Below are 27,684 nucleotides of genomic sequence, written 5' to 3' on the forward strand. Positions count from 1 at the left end.
ACCTTCAGCCCCTTTTCAAATTTCCCAACCAAATCCACCCCAAAACCGATCTCGCCCTCCATATAACCCAAGATTTCCTCCACCAAATAGACCTGTTTACAACCATCCTCAACCTCCTGAACCTTACAACCGACCCCCTAGCCGTACATTTACCAATTTAGGCAGGCCTCTGGACCAATTGTATGACCAGTTGAAGGCCGCCGGGAAAATTGGTACAGTACCCCCTCCTACCTACCCATATGGCATGCCCGCGTGGTATAATCCACAAGCTGTCTGTGCTTATCATTCTGGGGCCCCCGGACATGCCACCTTTGATTGCAAAGCGCTTAAGCATAAAATCCAAGATATGGTTGAAGCCGGGGAGATTGTAATCCGGAAAAGGGAGGCGCAAGGGCCGAACGTAAATAGGAACCCTTTACCGGAACATGCCAATATCATTGGGGTTATTCTGGATGATACGGAGTATGTGGAACCAGTCAAAGAATTGGCAAGGGAAGCTGAAGTGTTTGGGGTCACAGACCAACCTTTTGTCATAGAACTGCCATTTGAAGAGGACGAGAAACCCTTTATCTTGGATCTCACGCCAGCTGAGAGTGAGTCTTTGGAGCCGGTGGTTATTGAATTCCCGAAGCAGGAGCCTGTCCTGAGCCTGCAACAAGTACCATGGAACTATGATGAACCTGACGTGCAGATTGGGGAAAGGTCAATTGCAAAGAAGGAAGTATCAGTGGTCACAAGATCGGGGAAAATTGCAAGCCCGTTTGAAGCAACCATTCCGATTCAAGCAAATAACTCTGAGCCACCCGCCAAACCAACAATTATCGAGAGAGAAGCCTTAGATTTCCTTAAAAGGCTCCAAAGAAGCGAATACAATGTGATCGAGAAGCTTAGCAAGTCGCCCGCTCAAATATCCATGTTGGATCTACTTTTTTCATCAGATGTGCATAGGGATGCATTGCTCGAAGTACTGACTAAAGCTCAAATTCCTAGAGATATTTCAGTTGATAATTTCTCACACGTAGTTGGGAATGTACTCTTCACCAAGCAAATTATTTTCTCCGACGAGGAATTGCCGTCGGAAGGCATTGGACATAACAAGGCCCTGTACATAGTTGTGAGGTGCAACGGAAAAATGCTGCCGAAGGTATTAATTGACAATGGATCTGCTCTTAATATCTGTCCTTGGAGCACCTTGGAAAAGCTGGGATTACAAGACATCAATCTGAGGCCTTCAGGGACCATAGTTCGAGGTTTTGATGGAGCACAAAGAGAGCCAATAGGAGAAGTGGATTTAGTAGTTGAAATGGGACCCGCCCAGTTTCAAATAACCTGCCAAGTCATGCACTTTCCTAGTGTTTATAACGTTTTGCTTGGCAGGCCATGGATTCACAAGTCTGGGGCGGTGCCTTCCTCATTACATCAGTTGTTGAAATTTGTAGTAAATGACAAGCTGATAACTATATTTGCCGAAGAGGATTGCCTTGTAATCATCGATTCCGAGTCCAAAGAAGAGGGTAGCCGAAGCTCCACAGTGACCCCTCATAGCACATCTGATATTGTCTCCGTCAGTTGGATAACAAAGGAGGAGCAAGCTCTATCAAGGGCCAGTGTCATGATGGGTAAGGAGATGATCCGTGGAGGCTATGAATTTGACAAAGGGCTGGGACGAGATCTGCAAGGAATTTTAAAGCCAGTGGAGATTGTGGAGAAAAATGATTCGTTTGGTTTGGGTTTCCGACCGACTGCTAAGGATATCAGAGAAATGAAGGAGCGCAAGAAAGCGGAGAAAGAAGGAAGGCAAAGGGCTCTTGACATTCCACCCCTGCATTATATTTTCCCACGGCCAGCCGAGGTGATCATGTCAGAAATCAACCCAGTTGACGAAATTGAAGCTAGTTTGGCCCAATTGTTCGTTGGGGCAACATTTGAAGATAGTGTTCCAGGCGAAGCTGAATTTCCTGACATCCCCGAAGGATCAATTCCCAATTGGACAGCCGAGTCCCTGCCCGTTCGGAAGGAGTTTCGGTAAACTAAAAGGGGTTTATCATTCATGTGAATTCATGAAAATACCTTTGCATCTGTAAATAGCCAATGAAAACAATTTTCCTTTTAACTAACGTTTGTGCATGTAAATATTGTTAAGTTTTCGTTTCAATTTGCTTTCAATCAAAGGTCTTTATGAAAATGCACAAGTTGTTCTTGTCATTGTTGTGTTGTTTATTCGCTTGTTTATATTCATATTGCTTGATTCATTTGTTTGTTGTATGATTATTTACTTATTATCTCACATTCGTTAATTCTTTCAGATGGCCAAAAATAAAATTATTTGACCCTTTGGATATCACAGTTCTAGAATACGATAATGGCAATCTCTATATCACTCACGACTTGGAGGTCTGTGAATCCGAACTCCAAAGCGAGAGTGATAATGAGGAGGTATTCGATTCTTTTGCAAAGGACCTTGAACAATATGAGGAAAAACCAAAACCGAACCTGGAAGAAACAGAAAAGGTTAACATTGGCACTGAGGATGAAGTTAAGGAGGTGCAAATTAGTATTCATTTGAGTGAAAGACAGAAAAATGAGATGCTTGAATTCTTGACCATGTTCCAGGATGTATTTGCGTGGTCCTATGATGATGTGACTGGCATTTCAACTGACGTGGTAGTGCATAGGTTACCCACAGACCCTTCTTTTCCACCCGTAAAGCAAAAACCCAGAAAATTCAAACCAGATATGAGCCTCAAAATAAAAGAGCAAATTGAAAAACAACTCAAAACCAACATTATCATTGTTTCCCATTACCCAATTTGGCTTTCAAATCCAGTCCCTGTTCCAAAAAAGAGTGGAGAGGTGCGAGTTTGTGTTGATTATAGAGACCTTAATAAAGCCAGTCCTAAAGATGATTTCCCTCTACCAAACATTCACATTCTCTTAGACAATACTGCCGGACATGAGATTGAATCCTTTTGCGATTGTTTTGCTGGCTACCACCAAATTTTGATGGCAGAAGAGGATAGGGAGAAAACTACTTTCATTACCCCTTGGGGTACCTTTTGCTACCGAGTCATGCCTTTCGGTTTAAAGAATGCTGGAGCAACATATCAGAGGACCATGACAACCCTATTTCATGATATGATCCATCGGGAGATGGAGGTCTACGTGGATGATATTATAATCAAGTCTAAAAGGGCAGAGGACCACTTGGTTGATCTGAAGAAATTATTCGAGAGGTTACGGAAGTACAATTTGAAGCTAAATCCTGCAAAATGCGCCTTCGGAGCACCTGCGGGTAAGCTGTTGGGTTTCATTGTCAGCAAGAAGGGCATAGAGATAGATCCAGCCAAAATCAAAGCAATTCGAGATATGCCAGTGCCAAAAACTCAGAAGGACGTGAAAAGCTTCTTAGGGAAGATTAATTTTATTGGGAGGTTCATCGGCCAACTAACTGCCACATGCGAGCCGTTGTTCAAATTATTGAGAAAGAATGTGCCGTTGTATTGGAATGAGGAGTGTCAACAGGCTTTCGACAAGATTAAAGATTATTTGTTGCATCCACCAGTCTTAGTGCCGCCCAAACCGGGCCGATCTTTGATTATGTATTTATTTGTACTCGATGGAGCAGTAGGGTGTGTTCTAGGTCAGCACGATGAATCCGGAAGGAAAGAACAAGCCATTTACTATCTAAGCAAAAAGTTCACGCAGTACGAGGCTAATTATTCATTCATTGAGAAAAGCTGCTGTGCATTGGCCTGGGCAGCCCAGAAGTTGAGACACTATCTGTTGAGTCATACCACGTATCTTATTTCCCGGTCTGATCCTTTGAAGTATCTTTTGGAGAAGCCGATGCTGACTGGGCGTTTGGCGAAATGGCAAATAATTCTCTCAGAATTCGATATTGTTTTCACCTCACAAAAGGCGGTCAAGGGGCAAGCTATAGCTGATCATTTGGCGGAAAATCCAAGGGATGATGATTATCAACCACTCCGTACTTATTTCCCTGACGAGAGGGTCCTATTTGTAAGCGCTGCAGATGATATAAGTGAACAAAGTCCTGAATGGAGGCTTTTCTTCGATGGAGTTTCGAATTCTCTCGGAGTTGGAATTGGAGCTGTTTTGGTGTCACCCGAAGGGAAGCACTACCCTGCCGCTGCCAAATTGCAATTCGCTTGCACGAATAACATGGCTGAATATGAAGCCTGCATTTTTGGTCTCAAAATGACTTTGGAAATGGAAATCAAGGAGTTGATAGCTTTTAGTGATTCAGATTTGCTCGTGAACCAAACTTTGAAGCAGTGGATAACCAAAGATTCAAAAATTCTTCCCTACCATTGTAGTCTGCTCACTCTGGCCAAGCAATTTCAAAATTTGGAATTCAGACATCTCCCTCGAGCCCGAAACGCATTTGCTGATGCTTTGGCCACCTTGGCTTCCATGATCCAGTATCCAGATGAATTAAAGATCGAACCAATCCAAGTTCAACTTCAAAACAAGCCTGCCCACTGCTGGGTTGCAAATGAGTCTTTTGACAATGTTCCTTGGTATAGTGATCTTAAGGAGTTTCTTAAAACTGGGTCTTACCCTCTGCATGCTGGTACAAAAGACAAGAATTTTCTGCGTAGAATGGCTTCCAAATTCTTCTTAAATGGAGAAGTGTTATACAAAAGAACCTCGGATTTGAACCTTTTAAGGTGCATTGATGAGGATGAGGCTCAATATATGATGAAAGAAGTGCATAGTGGCGTTTGTGGACCTCACATGAATGGCCATTTGCTAGCAAAGAAAATCATGAGAACCGGATACTTCTGGCTTACTATGGAGCATGATTGTATAGACTTTGTCCGGAGATGTATAAAATGCCAAATGCACGGTGACATTATACGCGCTCCACCCACTGAGTTGCATAGCATGACCGCCCCGTGGCCTTGTTCAATGTGGGGTATGGACATGATTGGTACAATCGATCCTCCTGCTTCAAATGGACATCGATTTATATTGGTGGCAATCGAGTACTTTACCAAATGGGTTGAAGCGGAGTCATTCAAACATGTCACGAAGAAGGTAATGGCCAATTTCCTGAGAGATCACATCATCTGTCGCTTTGGAGTACCCGAAACGCTTATCACGGACAATGCCAAGAATCTGAACAATGACATGGTAGATGGACTATGTGAGCAGTTCAAAATCAAACACCGCAATTCTGCCATTTATAGGCCTCAGATGAATGGAGCTGTAGAAGCCGCAAATAAGAATCTGAAGAAAATTATCCGCAAAATGACAGAAAAGCATCGCGATTGGCATGAAAAGTTGCCTTATGCATTGATGGCATATCGGACTTCTATCCGGACATCAACTGGGGCAACGCCGTATTCACTCATGTATGGGATGGAAGCTGTATTACCAGCTGAGGTTGAAATTCCGTCGCTACGAATCCTTATGGAAGCTAAATTGGAGGAGGCCGATTGGATCAAGCAGCGCCATGAGCAATTGACTTTGATAGATGAGAAGCGATTCAATGCTATCTGTCATGGGCAATGCTATCAAAAACGTGTGGCCCGAGCTTACAACAAAAAAGTCCATCGGCAGGCATTTGAAGAAGGTGATAAGGTACTGAAGCGAATTTTGTCAATGCAAGATGAAGCTAAAGGCAAGTTCGCTCCAAATTGGCAAGGGCCGTTCGTTGTCCAAAAGGTATTACCTGGCGGAGCTCTCATTTTGGCGGAAATGGATGGACGGGTTTTCCCTCAACCCATCAACTCATATATGTGCAAAAAGTTTTTCATTTGATCATGCAAATTTTTTTTAGAAATTCATGCAAATGGCGAAATGCAAGTCAGGCCATCTTCTTTTACACTAAAAAAACATTTTATCTCTACTTGTCCCCTTTGAGCCATCAGAATTGACAAATTTCGTTTGATAACCCTTGAGAATTGCAAACCCCACACTGGGGCAAATTTGTTTCGAAAAAAAAAAAAAAAAAACCCTACATTGGGGCAAATTTAGTTTTCAAAGAAAAATGCAAAAGTGAGGAAAATGCAATGAAAAATGCAAAAAGAGAAAAAGCTGATCAAACTGGGGCAAATTTTCCTCAGTTTTGGAGTTGTTTTCAGATAGTGCAATCTCAAGTTATTTCACCCCTCGTATCAAATCTGCTTTCAACCTTCAACCTTTTTCAAAGCACCCCACCGGACCTCATTACAAAGCCCAAAGTCCTGGCTTTCGTCACTTGCTGCATTTCTATTAGAAAATTTGTTAATCAACTGGCAGGTGATGTCCGTAATGTCTTCGCCTAATCTTATAAGGGAAGTACATTTTACTGATGCCAGAAATCTTCAATTCATATTTCTGAGCCGATAATGGTCGAGATATTTCATGGTTCTCTAGGTGAAAACCCGAAAGGGCGCCTCAAAAAAAAAAAAAAAAAGAGAAAAAAAAAAGAAAAAAAAGGGGAAAGAAAGAAAAGAAAAAAAAAAAAACGACAAAAAGGGTGGGGGCAACCTTGGTGAAAACCCGAAAGGGCGCCAAGGTAGGTTTTCTCGACAGACAAGCTCAAGAAGGAACAGCCGGTGACCTGGTTCATTTGGGGTTTTCCTCATATTTGTGATACTTCTGCCAATATCGGATTCCGAAGAGAAAATATCCAAAGTTTTGAATATGATATTCGTTGGTTAAATTTGTATTTGTTCTTTACAAATATTCTTTTGCAAAATGTATCTTTATAAACCTCTTGGTTATTCTCAAATTATTTGTGTATGAATGCTTATGATTGTCTACATTCTTTTGCATGCTCATCTTTGCCTAACATAGGAAATCATCTTGCATATACATTGATTTTTATATGACTAATTTTCATGCATCATTCTTTCACCATTAAATTCAAATGAATGATAAACCCTGAGGTTTGTGCAAAGATAGGGGATTCAATCATCAGTTACAGGGAGTAACATACAACAAAGCTACCACCTGGATTGGGTGACGTGGTAAATCTGCATTTTATCAGTCCCAGAAATTGAAAGGTTTAAGGCAGATGCCGCCGAGCCGAAATAAAAGCATCACAAGACTCATGTTTACACGACTCTCAAGGCAAACCGGATCAAATAATGGTGGCAAACCCATTATTTCTTTTTTTTCTTGCAGGAATGTTGCATTTACAAACAAAAGCAGCCACTCTCTTTTTGGCACCTAAACCGATGTCAGACAAAGCTTTCCAGTAAACAAGGATCGATGTTATTTGCAAGACTCGATCATAAGAAACAGCATCAGCTATCGTTTCAGTCACAGAAATCCAAATTTCCCTCTTGGTACAAAAATTGAACTATTCTCAGGTAAAAAAAAAAAAAAAAAAAAAACTCAATTCATTGTTTAAACTTCCCCAGTGAAGTCCCGTTTTAAATTCCTGTTCGGGCCAGTCCCGTTTTAAATTCCTGTTCGGGTCAGTCCCGTTTTAAATTCCTGTTCGGGTCAGTCCCGTTTTAAATTCCTGTTCGGGCCAGTCCCGTTTTAAATTCCTGTTCGGGTCAGTCCCGTTTTAAATTCCTGTTCGGGTCAGTCCCGTTTTAAATTCCTTGTTCGGGTCAGTCCCGTTTTAAATTCCTTGTTCGGGTCATTCCCGTTTTTTTTTTAAAATTCCTGTCCGTTCAAATCATTTTGCAGCCGAATAACACAGGTAAGTATTTGGTGTCTACTTCTTTGTCTCAAGTTTTTTCAAAACTCAAACAAAGAGGGGCAAACTGTAGACACCAAATTTTTAAATAATTTGTATGTTGCATCTAATTCATGATTTTGTTTTAGATTGTCTGCATTTTAGTTGTTACCTTTTTTATTTGTCTTTTATTTGCTAATTATTTGTCATATTAATTTTGTTCACGTTTTAGTTTTAGTTTTAGTTTTAAGTTTTAACGTAAAATTTGCAAAAAAGAAAAGAAAGAAAAAAAGAAAAAAAAATAAAAAAATCACAATTCTATTTCTGCCGAATCCATTTCCACTTCACATTCTAGTATTTTCTATCCTTAGTGCCGGTTTCTTTCTCCACTACCACACACCACTATATCAACTACTAATCACCACAAACCTTCCATATCATCGGCTCCACACGTCCATTTCCTTGACTGCCGTGAGCCGTGAGTGAGTAGCTTCCTTGGAGTATCGGCCGAGAGAGAGGGAGAGGCCGAACTGCAATTTCTTTTGCTGTCTCTGTTCTGCCGTAAGCTGAGGGAAGAGACCAGGGAACCATCACCTTCTTCGTCAACCTCAGACCAACAACCACCAGCTGCAACCTCAACCAAGCTGCATTTCACCATTTCCAGCCGCAACTCATCAAACCAGAGCCAGCAAACCCCGCGGAAGAAGAGAGCCGAGAGGGAGAAAATTTTCAGACTTTCTGTGCAAGAGCTTAGCTTGTTGTGAGGTAATTTCTGGACTTTTTAGGTTGATTACTAGTGGAGGAAACTATATGCGAGTTGCATGTGAGGCTTGTACAGTCGGTGGATAGAAATCAAGCCATTAGGAAATTTCTGTTTTGGCTAAGTGTTGCTGCCGAGAAACTGATGAGAGAATGCAGCTGTATTTCTGTTTTTCTAGGACAATCTGAGCACCTAAGTGTACTTAGCCGAATGAAATTGTGATGATTAAGACCATGCATGTTAAATTGTGCATTCGGATGATGTTATGAAGCAGGCAGAAATTCTGTTTTGGCTAAATGTCTCTGCCGATGAACTAATTTGGGACATGTAATTTTAATTCTGACTCCATGTGATAATCTGAGCTTAATTGAGGATCCAATTTGATAGATAACCTTTTTATTTGGTGTTGCATGTGAACCTTATGGCCAGGAATCTGATTGCATGGCTGGAATTTTTTTTTATTAGAAGTTGTTGGACTGCTAAACACTTTTCCAGCTTAGCCGATGGAGTTGTTTTGGGAGTTGTATGGGTATTTTAGAATGAGATTTGCTGGAAAGTGTTTGATTCTCATTGGGTTGTGTGTTTAGCTAACTAAATGCTGGATGATTAAGCCCTGCATGAGATTAATTAACTGTGTTCTGTTTTTGGTGTTCTGTGATGACTTGGTGCTGGTTTAAGATGTCATGAATACGTTGTTTCCCTCGTTGCCCAAAAGGAAAGACACGGCAAGAGCCATTCCTTCCTTTACCCGTGATAGACCAAGCTTCCTTTCTTCTTTTTTTTCTGTTTTCCTACGTTAGAATAATTCTGGTTTTGTTTAGAGTTTAGGTGAAGTTTTTGTATAATGAACTAGTTTTCATAGTTTTCTTTTGGGGCTGGAAATGAGGTAGCAGGGCTGAAGCCTTTTGATGGTTGCAACAATGTTTATTGTCGGTGTTGCTAAAATTGCCAAAGACCTTTTGGTTGCTGCATTTTTTTTTTCCTTTTGACTGAGAGTCTTGTCCTCATCCTAGGCTTGGACGAAGGTCCCTATTTGTCTTTAATTCGGTCATCCCTTTGTACGCATGATAGGATTTTGAAACAGGTTTTTTGATTTGAGATGTTTGAATGCATATGCCATGCAAATACTGAAGTTCAAGAGCATTGCTTACTGAAGTATAGAACCATTGATGTCCTGCTAAGTTTTTCTGTTTTGTTTAAATAAAGTGGCTAAGTTTTCTGGTTGTTTGGTCCAAATGAAGTTGTTTGGATTGGAGAATGTACAATCCAAGTTGTGCTTAAAATTCGGCATTTGAACATGGAGAGTGTAGTAAATTTTGTGGTTGTAGTTGTATCCATTGCATCCGTTAGCCTTGCATGAAGTATTTTCCATGTTTGCCTGTTTTCTTCCTCTATCTTTGTTGATTTGAATGTCAAGTTCATGCTTCGATTGTTTGGTTTAAAGTGTTGGGAAGTTTGATTAAGAGAACTTTGGTTAAAATATGTGTTTGAAGCTGTTTAATGGTGCTTGAAAAGTGAAGGTTAGTAACCAGTTTGTTGCAGAAAATTCCCTCAGATGCTGAATCCTTTTATTGCCGAGAGCTTGGTTTGCATTCTTATTTGCATGAAAATCTTCTTCATTCTGGTTTTGTGCATGCATGATAAGTTAGTAGGAACTTGAGTTTGGGATTCGGTCTGAAAGTTTCTTTTAAATCTGTCATGCGAGGTTGTTAAGCTTCAAGGCATAAGAGAATAATTGCAGAATTTTTCTTCATGATATTTGCATGATTTTTCTGTTATGTTTTGGTTTGATTGAATGTTGAAGTTGTTTGTAATGTTTTTCTTGATGTTTGGCTGAAAGATTTGTGATCAAGTTTGTGTTGAGGTTGACACATGTTTGCGGAAATGAAAGTAGCAAATGGTGTTTTGAGTTGCAGAAAATTTTCGGCAAGAATGATTGTTGCAGAATGAAGTTTCTTACGTTTGCTTGCATGAGATTGCATGAAATCATCTTTCTAAAATTTCGCTTTGACCCCTCAAGTCCCTTCTTATTCTATTATGGCCCCAGCAATTGAAAAGATTAATCGATTTAATCCTTCAAAGTTCCTTTTCCTTCCAAATTGGAATCCCATTTGTTGAATATGGATTTGTTTGATTATTTGAAGGACTTAATGGTTCAATTTTATAGCTACTAGTGGTTCCCTATGTTTTGTTTTTGAAGAATTTGTGTTGTTTGATTTACTATTAAATTGGTGCATTAATCCTTTGTTTAATGGTTTTAGCCCAAATTAGAACCTTTTCCATTTATTAGCTTCACAAGCGGGGGAAGGTATAACTTTCTTTTATCCTTTTTGCCTCTTCCTATGTGGACTAATGTGCTAATTGAAATTTGCATGTCTACTTGCTTTCCTAGCCTCTCCTTATTTCCTTTCATTTAATTCATTTACTTTTGATTTTTATTAATGGGGTATGTGTACACCTCTTGGCTTGTAATAGATAGGGCGTAGCAAGTAATTTGATCCATTTTCCCTTTCCCCTTTGTTTTAATTAGCAAATGTAATGGTTGCATGCCTATGTGTTATATGTTAAACGCTTTATTAGGATTTTGCATCTAGTCAAGCATGCTAAGTGTTATGTGCTACGTGTTTATAAGTAAATCGCATGTCTACTCGCTTTTTGTAGTATAGATGAATGGAATGGGTGAATGTACGTCACCACACTAGTCCAACGCTAGTTGTGGTTCTTTTTTTCCACTAATCTAATGATAGTAGGATGTCATAGAAAGGGCTAGTCCAATGCTAGACCCAATATGTTTTTTTCCCTTTTTCATTAAATGCATGATCACCACATATCATGCATTTCCTTAGTTTATCATTTGGCATGTTCCTCAAACCCCTTCCCCTTCACTTTAGGACTTGCATCTCATGCTAGTTAGGGTTCATTTGCATGAAAATCCCCTTCCGATAAGGGAAACGAGCGAGTGTGGCTACTCGATAGCCTTAGCACGCTAGTTTCGCCTTCTAATCAAAGGGAAAATCGAAGTCGAAAAGTTAGAAGTCAACCCCCGTACCCGACTTGTTGCATTCCCCTAGGGTCATACTTTCATTTTTATCACTTCCATACTCTTTTAATCACATTTTTCTTACATTTCTCCATCCATATTTTTCACTACATCTTTATCATTTATTTACTTTACTTCACAAATGAAATTCAAGTTTCACTTATATATGTACTATTCTATCTTCATTCATTTGCACACACTAATACCTTGATTTTTCATCCAAATTCACACGTGCACTTTCTTTACACACTCACACACTAATACCTTGATTTTTCATCCAAATTCACACGTGCACTTTCTTTGCACATGCGCACACAAACACTTTGTTTTTTACACCATTTCATACATGAATCTTTTCATACACTTGCACACTTGCACTTGAGTCACCATTGGCATCAATCGACCTCTATGAGGTTTCCCTTTATTGGCCGCCACAATTCATGTGGTCTGGGACCAAAAACCTCATGAGAGACATCGTAGAATTTAGGATTGCATTTTTTCATTTTTGCATTCATATAGGCATAATCCAACATGCGATACATACCCTGGGTAGAAAGTTAGGAAAGTTAGGGTTAAGTCACGCAACTAGCCTTGGCTAGGTCAAAGGGGTGCCTTGGATTCTATCCTTGCCTTCCCCTTTGTCAAACGTGACTCCCGAACCTTTTTCTTTGTTTTACGTAGACTAGGAGTCGTTTTAAAAAGGGTTTATTACTACTTGACTTTAAAACTCATTTTTAGGTGACTTGGTACACCTTAAATCATTACCAAGTGGCGACTCCAAACTTTTCATTTCAAAACCCTTTTTAAAACTATTTTTTGGGTCGAATCGTCGCTTTCCAAGTCCCATTGAGACCCATGTCTTTTCAACTCACAAAAAAATCATTTTCCAATCAAAATTAAATCAAAAACATCTTTCTCAAACCATTTATTTATTTATCAAAAAATGGGGCGCGACAGCAGGAGTTATTTCATCCAGTCACACGAAGAACTTAATACACGCTTCCTTTGCCTCGAGCCCTGCAGGGAGAAAAATAATATTTGGAGTGAGCTAGAAGCTCAACGAGTGTCCAATAAAATCAGTAATCAACCAATTTCACAATAATGCATTTAAATGATATCATAAATCAATGATCAAATGTACGTTTATTGCTCCTGTGAGCTAGTGAAATCATCGTACTTAGAACTCCAACACTCGAACAGATCCAGCAACAGTCAAACAGTACAACGGAGCCATCGGTGCTCCAAATAAACAGTGGTGGAGACGTTGGTTCAAAGTACAAGACTTCCCAAAAACTCATTAGAGCCAAAACATTTCATGGCACACACACAAGCACACATGATATGCAATTGAGTAACCGATGCAAGAATTAGTTCAAAAGTAACTTTGGAAATAGTTGTGGAATCACTCACCAACCATAGCTCATGATCCTCATCCATCATAAATCATTGCCTTGCTTAAGTCCAAGCCCTAGACCACAAATTCATGTCAAGCAAAAGGAATTCTAAAATCATCAAGTTCCTATCACCTTTTGGCATTTTTAATCACAACTGAGCTACACTTATTGGATTGAAACGAATCTTATGGCGTTACAAAGCTAAGACATATACCAACATTTCTTATGCAGGACCTCCAAAGCCAAATTGTGAGGCCCCAGTCCGTTCGTAAGTCGATATTAGGGTTATTTGATATTCGGTATAGAAAAAAAAATCAGGGTTTTATGGCTAGGAAGGAAACCCTAATTCGGTTAAGTTTGAAAATCCTAGTTTACGTACTCTTATTATAAGGTTCAAGCTATTAGTTATATTCGGTATTCTAGTGTGTGCCTTGACATAGGTAAATATAGGATTTGTTTTAATTACAAAGGTTTAGTAAGTTTGAATGATTAGCAAACCTCTAGTGTTACTATATTAGAAAGCTTAAGTGGAGTTTTATTTATCGCCCGTTTTTTTCCACATTTTCTTTATTAGAAAAGTTCCCCAGATAATTTCTATGAGTAAATATAGTTTTTAGATGATTTTTCTAGTATTGGAGAGTTTTTGAAAAATTAAGGATAAACAACGGACGTGGGACCCACTAGTGCGAAACGTTCGGAAAAATTCGGCCAATAAGGTTAAGTTTCGGATACTGTCTGAAATTTATCGGGTGTTAAGAGATAAGTAGAGAGTGAGATTTGATTGATGGGAGAGGGAAAAGAAGAGATGGGAATGCATTAATGGTGGTGACAAGTGTCACCATTTCATTGGAGAAGACTTATGAATTACTATTTCATTTTTTGACTTTTGACCAAATTGGTTAAATATCTAAAAAATTAACCAAAAATCACCATTTTTCACCTCTTGATGGCCGGCCCTCTCTAGCAAGAAGAAAGACAAAACTCTTCAACATCTTGGCAAATTCCTAACTCAAATCATTCAAACTCCTTGCTTAAATTAGTTTTTACTCCATAAAATCCTTCCACTTGGTGTTAGTGAGTGTTTTGGTGAAGCTTTTTGGAGAACTTAAGGTGTCCAACATCTTCCTCTCTCTTGTTTACTTGGTAAGTGGTGATTGACTACCCTCCTATACCTTATGAAGCTTAAGTTATGCTTATTAGTGATTAAAGTACTGAAATTTCTGGTTTTTATCTTGGTTTGAAGTGATTTGGTGAAGTTTTTATTTTATTGATGATTTTTCTGGTTTAATTGGATTATGATGGTGTGGTTGTTTATGATGATTGGCAATGGCCTAGAATGACTCTAGTAGATGTGAATTAGTGATAATTGCAACCAATTTTGGATTTGGATTGAAATGTGAAATGTTAGGGTTTCAAAACCCCTAATTCTGTCCGGTTTTGGATCATAGGGTTAGAGGCCGAATTGGACTTTGCTCAAAACATGAAAGTTGTAGTTATAGTGTATTAGAGTGGTTTGACTCGAGACTTTTGAAGATGTAAATATAACTTCTGGGATTGTATATATTGTATATAGTGCTCTTTCGATCCATCTCGTTTTAATGCTTTAAGTTTTGAGTCCTGGCGCGAGCTAGGCAGGCGGCCCGCCGATACCCTTGGGTTCGCCCTTGGGAGAAGTGGGGTCGTCACACAAATCATACATTTTCATGGACAAAAATCGAAATCGCAGAGAAAAAATGGAAAACTGTCCGTGAAACAAGACTTATGGGCAATCAAGGGTATTTCGATCATTTCACAAGCTACAAAACTCCAATTAATCTGAAATTTTGTAGGTAAATACTAACTCATATATCTACAACTTTAATGTTTTGAGCATGGGCTGATTCAATCTCTCTCAAGGTCGAACATTCAGTGCAAAAATAGGGCAGATTATTAACCCTGAGCTGGAATTTGAACACACAAGCTAAAATTTCCTTAGGCAAGTTAAACTAGTCTAGAAAACTTCAATATATCTCATACCAAAGCTATCAAACCATAGCCAATAATTACTTGTCATATAAAGGCAGAAAATCCCTAATAAAACTGAAAATTTCTTAATATTATCTCAAACCATAAACTTATTCACAAAACAACATATTTAACCTCTCCAATCCACTAATGCACAATTTATTGAAGTAAAGAGGAAGTTCTTGACAAGATACCTTCAAACCCCAAGAAAATTGGTAGTTTAGAGCTTGCCCCGTCAAAACAACTCCACCAACCTCCTTAACCCTTCCTAGCTAGCACTTTGTACGGAGTACTTTGCGATTTAATCGGTTGGAACTCAAGATTGAAGTGCAAGATGAAGTATTTCCTCTCCTTTCTTTCCCTCAAGTTGTTCGATCAAGCCAAGGAAAGAAAAATGGGTTTTGAACTCTAAATAAAGGCCAAAAGATGAAGACTTAATCACTAAGAAAAGTGATCCACGACAGAATCCAGCTGGATTCAAGGCAGAAACAAACAAGTTTTTTTTTTCAAACGGTGAAGCCAATCCGGCCAAAAACTGGCCGGATATGTGTCCCAATTCTAAAAAAATCACTGTTCACCAGAATTTTTTCCTTTTCTCTTCTCTTGGGTGTCACAGGTGCAATTTGCTATTTTTCAGTTTGAGGGTCTAGCCAGAGCTTGGTGGAATATAATTAGGACTATATGGGAGAGAGAGGGAACCACATGGACCTAGTTGAATTTCGTGCGGGAGTTTAATGAAAAATATCTCCCACCTATCATCCAGGAGAAGAGAGAAGACGATTTTATTAAGCTCCGTCAGGGAATTTTAAGTGTAGCTGAGTATGAGACCCAGTTTACGAAGTTATCCAAATTTGCTCATGAATTGATAATTACGGAGCAAAGTAGGATAAGGAGGTTTGTGCAGGGGCTCAATGTAGAGATACAGGAGGCCTTGGCGGCGGCCTAGATTAACACTTTTACGGAGGTTTTGGAGAAGGCCCAGAGAATAGAGATTGCCAGGGCATAAGTAAGAAATTTTCACGCAAAACGGAGAGGGGCGCCTGGTGGACATCAAGGGCCGGCACAGAGTGATCGAAACATGCCACCCTCTAAAGCCGGTCGTGGAGCGGGAGGTAGAAGGTTTATGGGTACATCGAGGGGAGGTACTCCGAGTGGAGCCCAAAGTGGAAGAGGATAAGGAAGAGGTGTTCCACAGGGAGGCCAGACCTCCGCTTCTCGAGTATCGTGTGAATATTGTGGGAAATCGAACCATACCGAGGATAACTGCTGGAGAAAAGCTCGGAAGTGTTTAAGGTGTGAGAGTATAGAGCACCAGATTGGAAATTGCCCACTAATCAGCGATACTCAGTCGCCTGACAAATCAAACCCGAAATCGAACAATGTAGGAGAGACCAGGTCAAGGGTGCCAATTAGAGAATACTCGTTGGACCAGCAATCGGTACCTGAACCGACGGAGGTAGTGGAAGGTACGATTCCTATTTTCCATCATTTAGCCAAATTTTTGATAGACCTTGGTGCAACCCATTCTTTTGTTAGCCCACATTTATGTTTGGAATTGATGTGAAAGCCGAAAGACTACCATATGACCTAAAAGTAAAGACACTTACGAGCAAACAAACTTTACTTGCCAATGAGGTGTATAGAAACTGCGACATTTGGATCGGTGAGCGAAAATAAGTAGTTGACCTCATAAGTCTAGTTACCATACTTGAAAGTTAACGGAATGTCAACTACTATACGATCAAGCTATGGTGGAGTCAGTTTATAGGAGCAACTGTATCCTTTTGCATGAAATGCTGAATATTAAATGTTTGGCCATCCGAAGTGTTATTTCTCATTTTCTTGATTTGTTAATGCTCGCTACTTTACTATTATGAAATTTTCACTTGTACTTACTGGTCAACTTGCTACTTGGGACCTCATTGAGTTTTAGCTCACTCTATTAGTTTTATTTTCCTTATAGGGGGTACGAGCAAGGCGTGAGACTTGTACAGACTAGCGTAGTCTAGTTTTTGGAAATTTTGTAATTGTACTCACTAGTCGCTCGATTAGGGTTGAATGTATTCAGAATTCCAAGTTTTTGATGTATTTGGGGTTGTATGGAAGTTTGAGACAGAAATGAATATATTTGTAAGCGTTTAAGTTGACTGTGACGGCCCCACCTCCCCTTAAGGCGAACCAGAGGGTTCGGCGGACCGCCTGCCCAGCTCTCGCCGGGACTCAGTCGCTCACTACAGTCCTCAAATGAATTACAAGAATAAACCTCAAATATTACATCAAATTCTCCAATGATTACATATTACAAATGCAACGGAAACTGACTCAAATCGTGGAACGTATACTTACATCCATATCAATTTCAAATATTTATACAAGACCAACTCATACATAAAATAGATCCAAACTTAAACTGTACACGATATAAGCCATCCAGTCACGTGAATAAGCACTCCAAGCTTTTCTTCGCCTTGAGCCCTGTGGGGGGGGAAATAAAACATTTTTGGGGTGAGCTAGAAGCTCAGCGAGTAACCATTAAAATCAGTAAATATGGATTATCAATAATTCAAGAAACATTTACAATGGAAAGCGATAGTAACATTCATGAAAGGATACATTCATTCTCCTGACATTTCCTCGCTCATTTGGTCATTCATTTCATTTCATTCACCCCGTCCCTAGCTTTTGGCCAGGCTCCACCAACCTACATAGGTAATACTCGAGTATACCAAACGTTCACCCAAGTTCCTAATCGCCTGACCGAGTCCGCTTCTGGCTCAAGATGACCGGTAACAAGGGGCAATGGCCAGTTCAGCCCAAAAGGCTTACATTCATGCGCAAGTAACATTTCAATCGAAAATTTCACATTTATCGAGGTCGAGTGCGATAACGTACACACTCGCCTCGAAAACTCGTTTTGGAAATCATTATAAGCGCTTAACACGTTATCAACCAAAATACAAGTCATGAAGTCAAGAAACATAGCAAACAAGGCACACTCACATGCCAGCACGCATGATATGCAAGAAAACATTTCAAAAGTAACTTTGGAAACAGTTCAAAAGTATATAATGTAAGAAACGGTTCATAAATAACTTTAGAAGTAGTTTGAGGTCACTCACCTCCACGGCTCAGAAACCATCCATCATATAACATTGCCTTGCTCAAATCCAAGCCTTAGATCACAAACCCAATGCAAACAAGTCCCTTCAAAGTTCGGACAGCACTTCCCCTACATTTGCTAACTTTTCCAGCCATCATGGCTTCATTATTACTTCAACCAGTCCCAAAGTCACACAAATAAGTTCATCTAATATCCATTCAGCAAGCTCCAAGTAGTACAAAGACAAGTCAAGCTAGGGAAAAGCCCGGAAATGAAGGTTAAGCTCAAAACCAGAAAAACAGTTTTGACGTCATAATGCGGTAATGGCACAACTCTCACTACAATTATCGGTTGGGGGTGTAAGACCCACCGTTTCGAAGCTATGAAACCGGGCTACAACAACGTAGAAGGTCACTCAATCCAGTTCCTGGCCCAACTAGGTCAAAAATACGAAATACTATACCAGAATTCCCAAAACAGGTTTGCAACACGCAGAAAACTGTAATCGGTATATCTCAGTCCATACAAGTCCAAATGCCGAAATTCCAAAGGCATATGTTAGCTAAGACATTCAGCTACATTTCATCAGAATACACCAACTTCAAAATCCAAACCAATTCCAGTCAAAATGTCCAATTACTATCGCAGTTTTCGCATTCTGATCAAAGCAGAACAGCTACAGTAAAAACGGCATAACTCACTCTACACTCATCCAAATGACCTGAAATTTTGCAGGCACTTCAAACACATCAATACCTACAACTTTCATGTTTTGAACAAAGTCCAATTCGGCCTCTAACCCTATGATCCAAAACCGGACAGAATTGGGGATTTAAGAACCCTAACTTTCCATTTTTCCATCCAAATTCAAAATTAGTTGCATTTATCCACATTTCACACCCACTAGAGCCATTATAGTCTATTGCCAATCATCAAAGATGGCCACAACATTCATTTCATATTAAACCAGAAAAATTCCCAATAAAATAAAAACTTCACCAAAACAAGCCAAATCAAGAAACAAACCATATATTCCTTCACGCATGCCCCCATTAAGCACCAAATAAGCATTATTAGATGTAGTAGGGTGTTTCAAGCTTCACCTACCAAGAACCAAGAGAGAGAGGGATGTTGACCACCTTAGGCCTTCAAATAAACTTCACTAAAGCTCTCACTATCACTAAAAGGTAAGATTGTATGGAGTGGAATTGGTTGTAACCAAAGTTTTTGGTTGATTTGCACCAAGTAGAAGCTTGAATGTTGAAGAAAGTTCCTTCCTTCCTTGCTCAAGGTGGACGGCCAACAAGAGAAGAAAAATGGTGATTTTTGGTGAATTTTTGGATATTTAATCCTTTGGTCAAAAAAGTCAAAAATATGAATAGTAATTCTTAAAGTTCAACCAATGAGGAGGTGACACTTGTCACCTCCATAAATGCATTCTTATCTTTCTATTCTCTCTCACATCAATCACTTCACACACTCTACTTATCTCTTAACACCCGATAAATTTTACACAGTATCCGAAACTTAACCTTATTGGCCGAATTTTTCCAAACTTTTCGCACTAGTGGGTCCCACGTCCACTATTTACTCTTAATTTTCTAAAATTTCTCCAATGCTAGAAAAATCATCTTAAAACTATAATTGCTCATAAAAATCCACCCAGATAATATTTCTAAGCCAGAAATGCAAAAATTATGCAATTAAAGGAACTAAAACCCTAGGAAAATATTAGGGTTTTTACGGGTTCTCACACTCTTTTTTTTCGGGGCGTCACATTGACAACGGTTGATTTCTTTACGTTATGAAGTTGTGAATTATATTATCCGAGATAGTGAGTGAGTCCTGGTGAGAGCTGGGCAGGCGGTCCGCTAAACCCTAGGATACATCCTAGGAGAAGGTAGGGTCATCACTCATAAATAATTCTAAATCGATTGGAGTGTTGTGTCATCGACTAATTATACTTGTCGGGACGCCCAACCCATTCGCTAACCTCGTAACTCGAGCCGGCAAGGGTTTGGTCGAGAAGCTTGGTAAACCTTGGAAAATTTTATGGCTTGATCTTTTGAGATCTTGCTTGGCATACTCGATTAGTACTGCTACCTCATGCATGTTTGGTTCCGGATCTGAGTGGGTGTTATGTTGAATAGAGGAAGTAAGTGGAACACTACGGTCATGTTACTACTTGAGTTGACGGGAAGTCAACCTCAGATGGCTTGAAGTGGTTGAGATGTGAAAATAGCTTTTGAGAGCTCCTGTATCCTTCCATGTGTGTTTATTTCCTGATATGAACCCAACCATAATTGGAAGAACTCGTATACCAACAAACAGGATTTAGACAATCAATCCCCCAGGGCTTGGATTTGCGTAACCCTAAACCCTCTTAGAATCCCTTAGATGAGAACTAAGAATGATTCTTAACCCTCTAGAAAAGATTAAAGGAACTTATGCTTTGGTAGAATGGCACCACGAACAAGTGCGGTTCTTGTTTGATAAGCCAAGAAGAACACTTAGAACAAATCTAAGATATTCAAAGGTTAACCGAAGCTAAGAGAATCTCTCTTGAAACTAAAAATTGTCGATTGAATAATGAATGAATAAAGTCTCGGCCAAGCCTTTATTTTTATAGGCTTTGTGACTTGAAATCCTAACTATCAATGGTAAAACCAACTCCAACTAATCCTAAACCTAACGTACTAAGGAAACTAACAACGAAGCCCGTACATGGGCTGGTCGGCCAAGGCCCTATGGGCTGTTCAACCTTATTATGGAGCCTATACTAGTCTCTTAACTTGTTAATGAAGCTCACATGCAGCCCACTTCCTCTAGTCTTCCTCGGCCTCCTCATGGGCTTGGAGTAAGCTCACCATTGTGTGATTAGCATCTTGAATCTTTCCAATGCATGAATGAACTATTTGGAGAAATGTTTGGAGGTTCTCACGCATCTTTCTTGCCCTTACTCGAGTCATTGATCCAAGGTTTGTTGATGGTGCACGTAGGTCATCCTTACGTGAGCCTTGTGAAGTGACGACTTGAGTCCTTGGCGGTTCCTCATCATTTCCCTCCTTTTGGCACGAATACATTGTATGCATCGTGCAACCTCCCCCTCGACATCCCTTCTCATGTTTGGCTAGTATAAGTGCTCCTGCAAAATTGAGAGAGTTTTAGCTATCCCATAGTGCTCCATTAGCCTTCCACTATGAGATTCTTTAACTAGTGATTTACGAATTGAGCAGTTGAGGATGCATAATCGGTCAAACCAGATGATGGCATACTCAGAGAATGCCATGACTGCTAGTTTCAGTTGTTGCTCTTCCGTGTAGTCATTGTAATTTAACATAAGTTTAACTCTCTTTTCCCACTCGAGGTAGGTATTCGGGTCGGATATCCCTTCAAAGGGTGGCACCTGCATTTTGATTCCTTTGATCGCCTTTTCTCTAGGTCTGTAGCTCCTGTTGGATCTCCTTGTGCATGGTCCAACCTCATCGTCGGAGTAGTTGGAGCTATCCGATTCATGTTGGACTGATCTCCTTTGGTTCCGACTCCCTCGTGTCCCGCTTTGGGTAGCTTCGAATCTGTCAAGTCGTTCATGGACAATTTCCAATTTTTGGTCCATGATTCGGCAGATTTCTCCCTTTAAAGATTCGGCAAAGAGTTTGAAATCAAAGGCAGAGCGACTATCTCCTGCGTTAGACATGCTTAGGAAACCTGCAACAAAGATTAGTTTTGAAAATAATTTCCCTTGCGCACTCCCTTGGTGTATACCCTTGCGCTCGTGTATCACACACTCTCGTTTATAGGCTCACACCAAAATATTCTCAAAACTTGATTTTACCTTTGAAGAGGTTAGATTAGCTCAATAAGTGGTTCAATGGCCTACCAAGGTAAGATCACTTAACACGTGAGAGGAGTTTTGTTTAGGGACTCGAAACAGATTTTGGCAACTTGACCCAACGAAGACAAGTGACAGTAGATCAGATTTGGACACGAACGAGGCAAATAATTGATTCAACGAAGATAGATTTGGAACTTAACAACAAGGTGCGGACTAATTAGCTATGAGACAAGAAGATAAGTAACGGAACCGACTCAAATAAAACAAGAAAAATAATGGCGGAAGTTTGTGGATCCTAAATGGACTGACCCGACTTGCACTTGGCTGTTTTGAGAGTGTAAGACAAGGCTTTCTTGGAACTTTTTGGTAGGTGTTGCGGCTGGATGTAGGAGTTTCCTACATGGCACAAGGCACCAACCAGATTTGGTAGTCCAAGTAGGACTAGGATTTGTGCACAAACCCAAGTCAACTAGGTGTCCCAATTCTAATCAGTTTCTTATTGTAGTAGGAAGTCCAAATCTGGTCTCTTGTTTCTTTTTTCTTTGTTGTGTTTTCTCCTCTTTTTTTTTTATGCAAACCAGATTGTTTCCTTTTGTTTTTCTCTCCTCCCAAGCCAGACGCAACTCAAGGCAGGTTCGGCTATCATTTGGACAAGAAAATCTGCCACTTCAAGATTCAAGAATTAGATTTCAAGAACTTTAAGAGCTACTCACGGTTTTCCATATTTTTTCCAAGAACTTGTTGGTAATTTCAAGAATTGAATCAAGACTCTCAAGTATCAAGGTAAGACAGCCGTATAGTAGTGCAAGATACCAAAATATTCCAATCCCTTTTGTTCAATAAACCGGAATTGCTTAAAGCAAGATAGTGACTAGATTTCTGTTGGTTTTTTTTTTTGACGCAACACTTGAAGACTCTAAGACACGACAATCAATGAACAAAAACTAGACAGAAACAACAGGTTCAATTCGGCAAATACTGGACACAAAACGGACAGCAAAGGAACAAGGAAAACTAGCGACACAACCAAATCAGTTTTTTTTGTGTTTTTCATTTGGACAACAAGACAGAATTGAAATGACACAATATGACTCAAACAAAACAAGAAAATGTAGATTATAACCTGGAAGTTGTCAACTAGCTCTGATTACCAGATGATATGAACCCAATCGTGATTGGAAGAACTCGTATACCAACAAACAGGATCTAGACAATCAATCCCCCAGGGCTTGGATTTGCGTAACCCTAAACCCCCTTAGAATCCCTTAGATGAGAACTAAGAATGATTCTTAACCCGCGAGAAAAGATTAAAGGAACTTATGCTTTGGTAGAATGGCGACACGAACAAGTGCAGTTCTTGTTTGATAAGCCGAGAAGAACATTTAGAACAAATCTAAGATATTCAAAGGTTAACTGAACCTAAGAGAATCTCTCTTGAAACTGAAAATTGTTTATTGAATAATGAATGAATAAAGTCTCAGCCAAGCCTTTATTTTTATAGGCTTTGTGACCTGAAATCCTAACTATCAATGGTAAAACCAACTCCAACTAATCCTAAACCTAACATACTAAGGAAACTAACAATGAAGCCTGCACATGGGCTGGTCGGCCAAGGCCTTATGGGCTGCTCAACCGTATTATGGAGCCTATACTAGTCTCTTAACTTGATAATGAAGCTCACATGCAGCCCGCTTCCTCTAGTCTTCCTCGGCCTTCTCATGGGCTTGGAGTAAACTCACCATTGTGTGATTAGCATCTTGAATCTTTACAATGCGTGCATGAACTATTTGGAGAAATGTTTGGAGGTTCTCACGCATCTTTCTTGCCCTTGCTCGAGTCATTGATCCAAGGCTTATTGATGGTGCACGTAGGTCATCCTTACTCGAGCCTTGTGAAGTGACGACTTGAGTCCTTGGCGGTTCCTCATCATTCCCCTCCTGCGAATACATTGTATGCATCGTGCAACCTCTCTCTCGACATCCCTTCTCATGTTTGGCTAGTACAAGTGCTCCTGCAAAATTGAGAGAGTTTTAGCTATCCCATAGTGCCCCATTAGTCCTCCACTATGAGATTCTTTAAATAGTAATTGATGAATTGAGCAGTTGGGGATGCATAATCGGTCCAAGTAGTAAGGAACCCGTCGGCTATGAAGAACTTCCCTTGGGCCTTTTGTTTGCATGCTTCAAACACTAACTTAAAATCATCATCAGTCGAGTATAGATCCTTGATAAGCTCAAAACCAAGCAATTTAGCATCTAGAGTAGCAAGAACTGTATACCTTCGTGAGAGTGCATCAGCAACTTTGTTGGACTTACCGGTTTTGTACTTAATAACATATGGAAAAGTCTCTATGAATGAGATCCATCTCACATGCCTCTTACTCAGCTTGTTTTGAGATTTGAGAAACTTGAGCGACTCATGGCCAGTGTGGATGACGAACTCCTTGGGTCGGAGGTAGTGTTGCCACACTTGGAGTGCTTGAATTAAAGTGTATAGCTCCTTGTCATAGGTGCTATAGTTCAGCATTGCTCCATTTAGTTTCTCACTAAAGGAAGCCACTAGTCGTCCCCCCTGAATCAATATTGCTCCAATGCCAATTCCTGACGCATCACATTCAATCTCAAATGTCTTAAAAAAATCAGGAAGAGATAATACATGTGCGTGTGTGAGTGCACGTTTTAGAGAGTTAAAGGATTTTTCCTATTCTTCACCCCCAATGGAACGATACATCCTTTTTAATAATGGAAGTCAAAGGTGCTGCTATGGAGCTAAAATCGCGCACAAAGCGTTGATAGAAACTCGTAAGCCCATGAAAGTTCCTTACTTCGCCAATGGTGGTCGGCCTTGGCCATTCTTGGATAGCTTTGATTTTATTCTCATCCACCTTGATGCCCTGTGAACTTACAACAAAGCCTAGGAATGCTAGTAGGTTAGTGCAAAAAGTACATTTCTTTAGATTAGCATATAGGCATTCCTTCCGAAGTACTTCTAACACCAGTTTAACATGCTACAAATGTTCCTCTAGACTTGTGCTATAAATAAGAATATGATTAAAATATACCACTACCAATTTGCCTAAGTACTCATGCAACACATGATTCATTAAGCGCATAAAGATACTTGGTACATTATTAAGGCCAAAAGGCATGACTAACCACTCATATAACCCGCACTTAGTCTTAAATACAGTTTCCCATTCATCCCCTTCTTTAATTCTGATTTGATGATATTCAGATTTCAGATCAATTTTTGTGAATATAACTGCCCCATGTAATTAATCTAACATGTCATTTAAATGAGGAATGGGATGGCGATACTTTACCATGATAGTATTGATAGCTCAGCAGTCCGTGAACATCCTCCAAGATCCATCCTTCTTTGGCACAGGATGACTGGGACAGCACAAGGGCTTAAACATTCTCTTGCCCATCCTTTGCCTAGAAGCTCCTTCACTTGCCTTTGAATCTCCTTGGTCTCCTCGGGGTTGCTTCTATAGGCCGGTCGGTTAGGCAAGGGGGCACCAAGTATGAGGTCTATTTGGTGCCCAATAACTCTCACGGGTGGCAACCCACTTGGCACATCATCGGGGAAAATGTCTTCATACTCCTGCAAAAGCTTAGTAAAAGAACTAGGCAATGAAGGGTCAAACGTGTTAGTGCAATCCGAAACTTCTTTGGTGTAGAATAATAGCATGGTTCGTCCTTCAAGTAACCCTCTTCTCACATCTTTGGCTTTTGCACTCAACAATATTTTTCCCTCTTGTTTTATCTCATGATTCGTCCCATTTATTGCCTTTTCCCTCTCATTTTGCACGGATCTTTTCCTTTCTTTTCTTTCATGTTTTTCGATTTTTTTCCTCTCATCAACTTTATCACATTCTTATTGAATTTTCATTTGGTCCTCATACACTTGCTTAGGTGTGAGTGGTGCAAGTACGATCTTCTTCCCTTTATGTAGGAAGGTGTACATGTTGGTATGACCATCATGGCTAGTACTCCTATCAAATTGCCATGGTCTACCAAGTAAAATATGACTAGCTTGCATAGGTACTACATCACAAAGTACTTGATCCTCATAAGCACCAATTTTAAAAGAGATGAGTACTTGTTGAGACACTCGATGTCTCCACAATTGTTTAGCCATTGCAGGCGATATGGTTGGAGGTGCTCGCGAGTTGATAGTCCTAATGCCTTGACCATCACCGAGCTTGCTACATTGGTGCAGCTCCCAGGGTCTATCACCAAACTACACACTTTACCATTTACATGGCATCGAGTGTAGAAGATGTTCTCTCGTTGGATCTCCTCTTCCTTAATGTGTGTGGCTAGTGCATGCCTTGCCACGAGTCCTAACCCCACGGACTTCTCCAATGGTCGTTGTACGATTGCCTCCATTTCATCTTTCTCATCTAGTGGTGGCATTTCCTTGTATTCCTCCTCATCATCGGACATTACCTCGCTGCTTGGAAGTATGATCATTATTCTTTGATTTGGACATTGGCTAGCAATATGGCCAAGTCCTTGACACCTCCAACACTTGGTGTTGCGGCTCCGTGCTCTAGGAGGTTCGTTAGACAGCTTGGAAATTGGTCTCCCCTCCTCCTTGGACAGCATGGTTTTTGGCTTGGTGGGAGTGGTATAGCCTCCCATTGGCTTGGTCTCCTTCCTTGGAGTCATAGTTCGATTGTATGATGGTGAAGGTATGGAGAAGGTTCTAAGTTGACCCCTCCTCTTAAGCCTTCGCTCCACCTTTAAGGCCTTCTTGAGCATATCCTTTAACTCCACATAATGGTGCATTTCGCCCTCATCCGCAATTTCCGCTCGTAGACCACTAAGGAATCTTGCCATGGTGGCTTCTTGATCCTCCACTATGTCCGCTTGAAGCATGATCACCTCCATCTCCTTACCTTTGATTTCCTTGCCTTAAGTTTTGTAACTTGTGGTACAAGTCACGATGGTAATGGCTAGGAACAAAGCGTTTGCGCATAAGGACCTTTAACTTCGACCAAGTGGTGATCTCAATGTCTCCAATACGCCTTCTGTGACACCCCCACTTCTCCCAAGGACGAACCCAAGGGTATCGGCGGGACGCCTGTCCAACTCTCACCAGGACTCGGTGCAATCCATAATTCAAAACTAGGAATACTTCAAATAACTTCAATATATATATTTAAAGTACTCCAAAACACTTCATACTTATAATTAGTCAGCTCTCAAGTTTAATACAACCCAAAAGAATATTTACTATAGCCATCTGCTGTAATACAACTTAAAGTTTTCAAAAGAAAATAATCTAGTACTATTCACAAGCACTCTTAGTCTCGAACCCTGTTAAAGGAACAAAAACGTGGAATGAGCTACACAGCCCAGTGTGGTTCCAAGACATTCTAGCAGTTCTAATAAATCAAGTAATTTGAGCATACTACATGTATGATTCAAGGTTGCATATTTGGCACATTAACATGAGATAGTTATCATTGTACGAGTAATTTGAGCATATCACAGGTATGGCTCAGGGTCGCATGTTGGCACATTAGCATGAAACAATTATCATTATGTAAAATAAACACACATTGATGGATACGGTGTTCCAGTGGAACCATTTCGGTCAACTGCACCTTATAACTTCAGAATCCCCTCCGTTTATCTGGCAATCACCTTATCCCTCTAGTGGTAGTACTCGAGTATACCGAAACGGTGTTTCAGGGTTCCAACCTACCCGACTGAGCCCAGTCCTAGCTCGAGTAGGTCAGTAACCAAGGGCAAGGCCCAGTTCAACTTAGAGCTTACAACATGCACAAGTAATCAAGTAAATCAGTAAACGGTAAAAATTTATCAATTTTGTAGGTTGAGTGAGATGAAGTACACACTCGCCGTAAAACTGTGAAAAAGTTCATGCGAACACGTAAT

General features: G+C 40.2%; 2 protein-coding genes across 2 annotated transcripts; one reads left to right on the top strand and one right to left on the bottom strand.

Moving 5' to 3' along the window:
• The first annotated feature begins 244 nt into the window (after nt 1-244).
• Nucleotides 245-21,466, top strand: LOC113739287 (uncharacterized). Its single transcript, XM_072045799.1, has 4 exons — nt 245-1,099; nt 1,202-1,852; nt 21,177-21,259; nt 21,382-21,466. Exons 1-4 carry the CDS (start codon nt 245-247, stop codon nt 21,464-21,466), a joined length of 1,674 nt encoding a protein of 557 aa, XP_071901900.1.
• Nucleotides 21,467-23,827: 2,361 nt separating this feature from the next.
• On the bottom strand, nt 23,828-26,673 carry LOC140005211 (uncharacterized). The gene is made up of 4 exons (XM_072045801.1): nt 25,858-26,673; nt 25,098-25,381; nt 24,837-24,850; nt 23,828-24,375 (listed from the first exon to the last, which is right to left on the bottom strand). Exons 1-4 carry the CDS (start codon nt 26,671-26,673, stop codon nt 23,828-23,830), a joined length of 1,662 nt encoding a protein of 553 aa, XP_071901902.1.
• Between the last annotated feature and the right edge of the window lie 1,011 nt (nt 26,674-27,684).

The sequence above is a fragment of the Coffea arabica genome, chromosome 1c (assembly GCF_036785885.1).
Source record: "Coffea arabica cultivar ET-39 chromosome 1c, Coffea Arabica ET-39 HiFi, whole genome shotgun sequence".
Classification (NCBI taxonomy): Eukaryota; Viridiplantae; Streptophyta; class Magnoliopsida; order Gentianales; family Rubiaceae; genus Coffea; species Coffea arabica.